The sequence below is a fragment of the Drosophila subobscura genome, chromosome E, assembly GCF_008121235.1.
Source record: "Drosophila subobscura isolate 14011-0131.10 chromosome E, UCBerk_Dsub_1.0, whole genome shotgun sequence".
Classification (NCBI taxonomy): Eukaryota; Metazoa; Arthropoda; class Insecta; order Diptera; family Drosophilidae; genus Drosophila; species Drosophila subobscura.
In genome coordinates, this window is record NC_048531.1 from 8,039,636 (window position 1) to 8,049,293 (window position 9,658).

The 9,658-nt window shown below is 44.9% G+C and overlaps 2 protein-coding genes across 5 annotated transcripts in view; both read right to left on the reverse strand.

The window, feature by feature from the left end:
• Positions 1-9,658, reverse strand: part of LOC117891784 (RNA-binding protein 8A) — a 187,586-nt gene that overhangs the window by 67,297 nt on the left and 110,631 nt on the right. The gene's annotated exons all lie outside the window — the stretch shown is intronic.
• On the reverse strand, positions 35-8,985 carry LOC117891768 (macoilin-1). 4 transcript variants are annotated; one of them, XM_034797416.1, is made up of 11 exons: positions 8,850-8,985; positions 5,571-5,936; positions 4,585-4,729; positions 4,395-4,521; positions 4,192-4,318; positions 3,369-4,129; positions 2,530-2,892; positions 2,357-2,461; positions 1,621-2,294; positions 1,362-1,554; positions 35-1,298 (listed from the first exon to the last, which is right to left on the reverse strand). In XM_034797416.1, exons 2-11 carry the CDS (start codon positions 5,648-5,650, stop codon positions 670-672), a joined length of 3,204 nt encoding a protein of 1,067 aa, XP_034653307.1. In that variant the 5' UTR covers positions 5,651-5,936; positions 8,850-8,985; the 3' UTR covers positions 35-669. The 4 variants fall into 4 exon arrangements, with proteins under 4 accessions (XP_034653307.1, XP_034653308.1, XP_034653305.1 ...); XM_034797417.1 differs by having other exon boundaries at positions 670-1,298; positions 3,555-4,129; XM_034797414.1 differs by having other exon boundaries at positions 670-1,298; positions 8,772-8,966.

Consider the following 9,658-nt stretch of genomic DNA (forward strand, 5'->3'; position numbering starts at 1 on the left):
TATCATCAATTAAAAATACGAATCGCGATTTTCATGTTTGTTATTATTTTTAGAAATTTGTGTGTTTTTCTTATGCTTCCTCTTAAATGTGATTTAAGTTTTGTAATCATTTTGTTAAAGTAATCTTTTACTTTCCGTGTTTCAAGTGGGAGGAGGCAGAGACTCTCCCAAAGGTGTGTGTGTTCGTGTGTTGCGTGGGGAGGGGCATGATGTGGATATGGACGTGGGATAGAGCGACTGGCTCAAAGCAATGGCTTGACTAAGATAGGATCAGTGGCTCTTTAAAGTAAACCATTCAAGGATAATTTCAATTGGAATGCCAATTTGCGTGTGGGGTAAACGGTTAGGAATCTCTTCGTTCAAATGTGACCAATGTGGCGCGGCGATGTGTTCAGTGTTTGAAAGAAACTGCTTGCTTATTCTTCTTATTCTTATTACGGACATTCAGATATTTGCAGGCGAGCTGCCTCGGTTCGGTTTTAATCTTCGGTTGGGATCGCTTGTGTTCACAGGCCGAATGGATTGCTGCGACTGCTGCTGCCTTCGGCGGATTCTCCCTCCCTCATGTAAAATATAATCTCAGAGTTGTCGTCTTAGATGGAGATGCGAGGACGATGACGACGACGACGACGACACCGTCAAGGGCTGCTGCTGCTGCTTCTGCTGGCGTCAGGCATCCGTGCCATTGGGGTTCATGCCCACAGGCGACACAACCATCATGTTGCCTGTCTTGGGCGTGTAAACGCTGGCATTGGGATCCAGTGTGGAGTTGCCATTGTTGCCGTTTCCATTGGCGGCAGCTGCATTGGCAGCAGCCACCTGCAAAGCAGCAGCCACACTCACCGGCACCATTTGCTGCTGGTTGCAGGGAGAAACCCCCTGTTGCTGCTGCTGCTGCTGCTGCTGCAACTGTTGCTCATGCCTTTGCTGGAGATGCTGATGCTGTTGATGCTGCTGTTGCATCTGATTCCTTTGCTGCAGGTGCTGCTGATGCTGATTGCTTTGCTGCTGCTGGTGCTGTTGCTGTTGTTGCTGCTGCTGCTGCTGCTGCTGCATCTGATTCCGTTGCTGAAGATGCTGCTGATGCTGTTGATATTCCTGCGCTCCGCTCAGGCTGAGCATCGGCGATGACGGTCCTGGGCCCGACTGCAGCGGCGGTGTGTCATTCATGCGCAGAATGCTGCTGCCCGGTCCATGGGGGCCTGTGTTCATGCACATGGTGTCCGGCATCACGGCCAGAAGTTGGGCAATCTTGGCCTTGAGATCGATGACCTCATCCTCCTTGGAGCGACGATGGTCTGAAGGCGAAAGCGTTGTTAAAACTCGAGCTTAAATACCACTACCACAGCTTCAGTACTCACTGTCAGATATTTCAATCTGGCGCTTGGCTGCACCCAGAGCCGAGAACAAGTCCAGCTTGACTCTCGTCTCTGCGGATAGATTCTTCTCCAGCGTTGAGTTCTTGTCCTGCATGGCAGCGAGGGCTTTCATGAGCATCTCGGCATCGGGCTGCGACGATTCGCGGTTGCGTACATTCACCTCCAGCATGCGATACTACAAAAATGGAATTAATTAAATACCCTCTGACGTAGGGTACAAGAAATATAAGTTCCTGCATACCTCTTGCTCGTATTTGAGTCCATGCTCCACGGCCAGTTGCTTGGTCTCCTCCGTTTGCTTGAGGTCGCACCGCAATCGCTTCAGCTCATCATCCATTTGCTGGCGCCGCTGCTTGCACTGGGTGCTGCACTCGGGACGAGCAGCCTTCTCCTCGGCTGCCTTGCGTGCCTTTTTCTCGTTGGCCAACTGAGCCTCAAGCGATTGCTTCTGGCGCCGCTCCTCGTTGAGTCGCCGCTCCACTGTCTGAAGATTGAGAGCGTCCGCGTGCCGCACATTGTTCAGCTCCTGGACGCGCTTCTCGAGCTCCTCGCATTCCTTCTGCTTCGCCTGCAGACTGGACTTGCTGGTCAGATTGGTGTCCAGCTTCTGGCGCAGTTCGTTCTCGATTTGCTTCATGTGGCTTATTTCTGCGCGATATTTCTTCACATCGGCTTCCAGCTTGAGACACGTCTCGCATATTTTGGACACTACTTTGCTGGCCATGTGCGCAATGGCATTGCTCGATGTGGAACTGGCCGACGAGGATACGGAGCTGGCATCGTTATTGTTGTTATTGCTGGCTGAGTTCTCCTTCTCCTTGTCCTTGTCCTTCTCTTTTTGCTGGTGAGCAACCTGCTGTTGCTGGTTGTGATTGTCCTTGGTCGCATTATCCTTCTTGCCACGATTACGACGACCTACAAATGGATCAGCGGGATTAGTTTATGGACTTGGATTAGCCCATTGCCACTCAGCATACCCTTGGGGGCCTTCTCAATCTGCGGTGCTGGCTCCACGCTCGCCGCCTCCTCTGCCTCGGCGTGAAGGGCATTCCCATTGGGCATCACGTTGTTGGCCTTTTTATCTGCAATTATGCATAAAAAGAAATCAGTATGGGTTTTCCCCACAGATGCTAAATGCAGCAGTACTCACCGTGCTTGTCCTTTCCCCCCTGTGGCTGTTGTTGTTGATAGTTGGTGCTACTATCCCAGTCTGACTTCTCCTTATCCTTATCCTTACTATTATTACTTGATGGGGCTGTTGCTGATGCAGCTGCTGCTCCTGCTGCCGCTCCTGCTCCTGTCGCAGCACTGCTGCCATCGACCTGGTGATAATTGTTGTTGCTGCTGCTGCTGCTGCTATTTTTACCCCCATGCCGCTGCTGCTGACCATTGTTGTGCTCATTATCACCAGCGTCACCCTTATTCCGATGCTTATCCTTGTCCGTGCTGCGTCGATTGTTCCTTGAACCACCGCCGCCACCTCCACCACCACCAGCGTGACCATTGGAGGTTGCTGCAAGTGTATATTTAGAAAGGTTAGTATACATTTATTTATACATTGATTATTAAGCTTGATATCAAACATAATTGCGTTTTATTGATTTTTTGTATGGGGGGAACTTGAGCTTTGCGGGCTTCTATGAGTGTTGTGAAGTGGAATAATTAGTCGCTCTGGCCCCTATGCGCATTGGTTCCCTCCCATGGAGGTTCTTTCGGTTAGGTGGGTAGATGTGAAGAATGAAGGAGATGAAGATTTCGAGATGCCGACTGGTTGCTGTGGGTTAGTTAGTTGACACTTCGTCGGCACTTAATGGGTGAGTTCAGTCTCAATTGGTTACATTACTCTTGATGGATTCGTAAGTACATGCGCATACACAAAACAAACAAACGGAAATATTACTGGTTCTGGTACTGTTACTGGTACATAGATTAATGTGTGTGTTGCCGTTGTGAGGAGGGACGGCTGAAAGCAGCGTAAAGTATTATTACCACCACAACAACCATCGGCATCAGTGGAAGCAGAGGAGCTAGTAGAAGAAGTACAAATAGAAGATGGAGATGCTGCTGCTGCTGCTGCATCTCCCGTTTCTTGATGCTGTGTCCCCGCCAAGCTGGCTGTGGCTGCAGCCTGCATGTAGCTGTATGAAACAGGAGTGGTAGAAGTAGTTGCTGCACCTGTGGTTGTTGTCGTCGATGATTGCTTGCCCCCTGTCGACGCGGAGGAGGAGGACGAGGGTGTTGATGATGACGCCGCCGTGGAGGCCCCTGCCCCTGCAGAGGCTGACGAAGGCGACGACGCCGTTGTGCTATTGTTGTTGTCAGTCGTGCTGTTATCCTTGCTGCTGCTGTTGTTATTATTGTTGTTGTGATGGTGATGATTATGGTGATTGCTATTGCTTGAACTGCTGCTGGCGCCGGCGCCGCCGCTGTGATGATGCTCATGATGGTTTTGTGCTTGGGTTGCAGATGCCAAAATGCCATTGGGATGCCCCGCGGACGATGCGGCTGCAGCGGCGGCGAGTGCCGCCGTTGTGACCGACCCATTGGCGACCACAATTGTGCTCGAAGATGCCGTGGCTCCAGACGCATTTGCCGCCTCATCGGTGGCCTCCTCGGCAGGCAGAGCCTGCTGCAGAAGCTGCATGTAGAACTCATTCTCCTTGGCCACCTCGCGTTGCTTGCGCTGACGCATGCGGTAGCCCACGTAGCTTTTGAAGCCGAATCCAAGCGTGACAACCGGATAGCCAATGCTGTAAGAGTTACAGATTTGAAAACATGTGATCTAATGGCATCATCCACCTTCGAGGCTCACCAATGCGCCGCGAACGGCCTGCAGAGATCCAAGTGCGGCATGTGGCGACTGTCTTTCCATCGAATGCCCACCTCGAGGTAGACAAACAACATCCAGAGTATGATGGTCGGCAAACAGATACCCTTATCTGCAAGAAACGAGTAAATATTTAGCTGCCTGTCCGCTCTTCCATAGATCCCCGAGTGATGGCCGGGATGACGTACCTGTATGCCAGACGTACTGCACCCAGACGTATGTGCTGGCCGCAAAGAGCAGCCAGTGAACGGGTATGAAAAATAAGCAGACCAGATCCGATGTTATCGCAATACAGACGAATAGCACGGAGAATGCCTGCAAAATAGTGAGAGCACATTAACATGATTATAGTGTCTGCCATCGCGTCTATCTACTTACCAGGCCCTTGTACTTGAAGGAATCGTGCACGGAGCGCAGGAGCAGCCAGAATGGCCACAAGAACTCAAAACGGAACATGAACATGAAATCGGCCACCATAACAATGGCCCACAGTATTAGAAATTTCATGTACAAAACAGTCGTGCTATGGAAACGGGGATACAATAAATAATTAAAGTCTTGATAATTATCAAATTGTACTAGGATTGAGATCCCGATCTCCTCAAGATTCGATTCACAACGTAACAGACGGTAAACCGTGATGCCAGTGATGACATTCTTTAGAAAGCTAAAATATCGAAAATGATCAAAGTAAATTCTTAGGGTAGCGCTTTTATCCGTGGAAGGTATTTGGATATATGATTAAAAGAGATAGATCACATGCTTTACTAATTATGTAAGGAATTTTAGCGGCGTTTTTATTGCCATCTTATAAATGGCTAGAATGTCCACGCATCGCTGCTACTTTTGCAAGTCCTACCAAAAAGCAGCCGAGTTGGCATCACTGTTCTCCAACTGCACACATAAATTGACATTCCATCAATCACTCAATAGAAGTTGTGAAATGGGATAAGCACGAGGCGGGCGTCGAATGACGAAGCAGAAGAGCGAACAGGAGACGGACAGCGCCAAAAACAAGTAGCGTCCAAATACAATACAAATGCATATACACACGTATGTATGTATGTATGTTCATGTATGCATAACATCATAAAACAACGGCAATAAAGTGAAATCAAAAAGTAAACAAACATATAAATAATCAAAAAGAGGAGAGAGGAAAAAAGAACGCTCACACGAACGGACAAGCACACTCACTCTCGTTTATTGGCTGTGGATAAAAAAATTCTAAATTGTGTTTGCTTTTTGCGCCTCCGAATATATTTTGTGGTGGCGCCACATCAATAATTTCACACTAATAAAACATTTTAATTTAAAACCTATGTTTTATCGCACCTTGAGGATTAACAATTCTGAACACTCACCTGCCGTACATTCCCTCTGTAATTTTGTTGCGTTTCATCGGACGCCGCAATTTCCCGCAGTCTGCGTTGCGTCGCTTCATTTTTGTGGTTTAATTCGATAACTGCAGTCGTAAATTGTATATTATTGCTCTCTAGATTCGCTTTTTCTCTTTCCTTATTCTTTTATCAATTTATATTATTTTATCGAACGGATTTTTAGCTCCACTTTTCACTTAATTATTGGATTTTAGCCGCTGGGTTCGCTTTAATTGTAGCTGGTGCTGCCGCTGGTGCTGCTGCTGCTGCCGGCGTGACGGCATTTCATTACATCTCGTGCGTATGACAAACACAATTTTTTACCTCCTGCTGAGTGGCGGCTTCTATATACTGCAAACATAAAGAGGAAGAGAGAGAGAGATGAGTGATAAGAGAGGAGGGCGATAATGTTAACATTGAATTCCCAGAGGAACAGCAAAGTTGCCCAAGTGATGGCGCGACTGTTATTTAAATGTATTCCTCTAACACACATATAAATACAAATTTACATTTGTATATGCAATAAAATACTATTTTTAACCATGTTATTTTGTTGATTGCATTTTCGCTTTGTTGTGCCTTGGTTTGGCTGGCTAATGGCAAGTGTGGGCGGGTGAAATGCGGTCAGACCGTTTACATTATATATAAATAGAGTTAACTAAATTAAAAAAATATAAGTTTTACATTAATCTGTACAGATTAGCCAGATAGCCATTCCCGATCTTACACTTGTCAGAATTCGATTTACCCTTTCTTTAACAGGACAGATATGAGAGAGCCTCACCCTATATTAATACACCTTGAAAATTCAGCATGCATTCTGTTATATTTCTCTGTTAAAACAGACAGAAACATGTATAAGATATGCCGTTGCTTTTTGGGATGCTGCTGCTTCTTGAAATATTTGACATTCAACTTGAACCATAAATCTACCCCGAGCATTTGAAATTCGTTCTTCCTCTTCTTCATTCAATTTCATAATTATGGAAAAATAATAAAAAGCCCGGCTTATCTGGAACTTAATCAATGATAACTATTTGCACATAAATAATGGCAACCGCTGCTATAGTGTGTGTGTTAATTTTTCAAAGGGATACTATTAAATTTGTAATCTTTTTAGATTTTATGTTTTCAATAGACTATAGTCAATGTCAACAGGACTTTCAAAAAGCAAATGCAGACAACCCGCTCACAGACCCACACAAGTAAACAAATCAATACAGTGACGGATTAAAGAGCGGAGAGTTTGAGTTGACAGACGTAACAGTGAGGGAAGTAGAAGGGGGAGAACCATCATGCATAATGGGCACGTTTCTCAACATGTGGATGTGGATGCTGCCCGGTAAAGTAGCCAGTGGAACGTGGAGCCACAGCATAGCACACACAAACACACACACACGAACGCTGTTGCGCCAATACATGCTTAGAAATTGAACTGCGACTGCGCCAGGCCCATCGCATAGCAGAGGCAGCTCAATCGGAAGCGGAACTATGCAGATTTCAAGGAAGCAGAGCAGCAGAATCAGAGATTCAGAACTGTTCTTTGGCTGTGTGTATGTATACGGTTGGAAAACGTTTATAAATAGCATCCAAAAGTGGAGCGCATCTACATATGTACATGCATAGACACACATACAGAGAGCAGCGGAAGCTCCGCTTACCGATGACGTCGGATGCCTCTGTTGCTGTGTCTTGATTATCCTATGAGGAATGGACAAGACCCAGACACCAGGCCATCACTCGGGCACCTGTATGTATGCATGTCCGCCATTTTTTGGAGGAACTTTAAACTGGACATGAAATAATTTCACATTTAAAACCAAAAGGGGTTTGGTTTGCCACCCCAGGACCAATGCAAAGGTGTCTAGCCAGCCTTTGTCTGACTATAGAGAGGATGAAGTGCCGGTGTTGCATGACTTTAAAATTAAATTTTTGGAAAACACACACTCTTATCACTGCGTGGGCATCACCCCGTACAGGGTGTGGGAGAGGGAAACCAAACTGATTGAAAAGACTTTTCCATTAACTTAATCAATTTAAGGCTGTATAATCGAAAAACGGTTAATATTAAATCAAATTGTAATCAAAATCATCGACCGTTTGGTATACAGAGCTCAGTGTCGTACAAAGTGCATTTTGCCAAATTGCATTTAATGCGTACAACAAGATCGAACATGCACAGTCACACCATTACGCTGCCTTCTTAGTATGTGCATGTGTTTGTAGATTTACAGCTGATCGTCGCGCGCGCTTCGCATTTAGAAACGAATTCTGCAACTACAACAAGAAGAGGAGCACGAAGCGAAAAGGCTAAGGAACTCTGATAAAATGCCATACGACCCGCTGTATTCAATTTTGTGGCTGCTTTTTTTGCATAACGCGTACGGTGGAGAGGGGGATTTGATCTGATAAACGCCGCTCCAAAATGGTTTGCGGTTTACTTTTACGTTATCTACGGACCACTAAAGAGAATAATGACTTAATATGGGTACAAGTTGAGTACGAGTCGAAAAGTATTCATTGATGATGATGCCGGGTTCTCGATCACCTTCGTATTCCAAAAATAGCGCCTGGAATAAACCAAAACATTTGTGTGTAGCTTCACTTTAATGTGTGTGTGTGTGTATGCTTGAGCAAAAGCGAGCGAAAACTTGCTTCTGGGGTGGGGGTTATGTGGATGGGGGTGAGCTTTCGAACAGCATCCACAATGGCAGAGCTAGGGGAAAAGGGGAAGGTTGCCAGGAAAGGAAACAAGGATATGCTGCTGTCTCTGCCAACAGTGGCAGCGGTTACGTTCGCTCTTTCCATCGCATGCATGTGTGTCCTAGTGTGTGTGCTTTTGCTTGTGGGAGCACTGGTGGAGAGCAGAGCTGCTGTTGGTTTGTTGGCGGCTGGCACACGCACAGGGACACCTATGTATTTTTTCACACTCCTCACCTACAGAAACACACACTTATACTTGCTCAAATCATGGCAAAAATTACACACGTTTTTCAGCCTTCTTTTGTTACTCTTTGCTCTTTTAGCCACACTCGACTTGTTTTCGATAATTTCACTAAGCGATGCACACGTTCTAATGTTCAATTTATTTACTTTTAAATGGATATTTTATACAATTTGCACATTTCCTACAACTGCGCTGTGTTGAGTGTGTGTGTGTTCATACTTTTGAGTTCCTCTGCTTACGTTTGTGTATGCGTGCTAGTAAATTCTTTGGTAGCCGAAAAATATTTTTAACACTTGGTTAACTGCGCTGATGCTTACATTGAATTAGCATAACATTATCTTTAGTTGAAATTGTTGTGGTTATATTCCTGGGTATTAATATGTTGTAGTTTATATTTTTTGTTTTTTTAACACGAACTCTCGAACAGTGTGACCGCGGAATTATCGATCAAATATACCGATAGACCCTCGGAAATAAAGCAAGATATATCTTCTCATTTTAAAAATATACCGTAAATATACCGTAGTCTTAAATCAGATTCCTCGATTTGTATGTTCTATTTGATAATACTAGTTAGTTACGAGTCTCAGCGCTACAACTATAGTTTTATCCGATTTATCAATCAGTTCTCCACAGGATTGGAGTTTTCACGACTTCCTTTCATTGTAGTATGTTCAAATTAGGTTTAAAACTAAAAAGCTCTACCAACAAAAATATCATAAAACGCTACGTGAGTGGGAATGGAATGTTACGTTTTGACAATTTGTTGCTTGTCAACTGGAAGGTATGGTATAGAATGGGCATTTGTATACCCTATTGCCATAAATTAATATCAAAATTTCATTTTCATAGCTGCTCTCAAACATTAATAATTACTTTATCTTAGACTGACATGTTTTTAATAGGTATATATCGATCAGATACATTGTCGATGTCTATAACCTGCGAAATTTCGTTGAGATAAACCTCCAACATAGATTGAATTGTTTTTGCATTGATTGGAGCCTGACATTTCCAATACCCTACATAAAAGATAGAAACTCCTCGAGGGACATTTGAAAAACATGTGTAGTATATAATATACCTTAAATGGTCCCCCGTGTGACCGCGGATTTGTCGAAATATT

Coding starts and splice junctions, on each gene's coding strand:
- LOC117891768 (XM_034797416.1), bottom strand. CDS start 5,650: ATGAAGCGACGCAACGCAGACTGCGGGAAATTGCGGCGTCCGATGAAA. Junction 2,462..2,529: donor GGGGGGAAAGGACAAGCACG/GTGAGTACTGCT, acceptor GCATAATTGCAG/ATAAAAAGGCCAACAACGTG. Junction 1,299..1,361: donor CCAGATTGAAATATCTGACA/GTGAGTACTGAA, acceptor TTTCGCCTTCAG/ACCATCGTCGCTCCAAGGAG.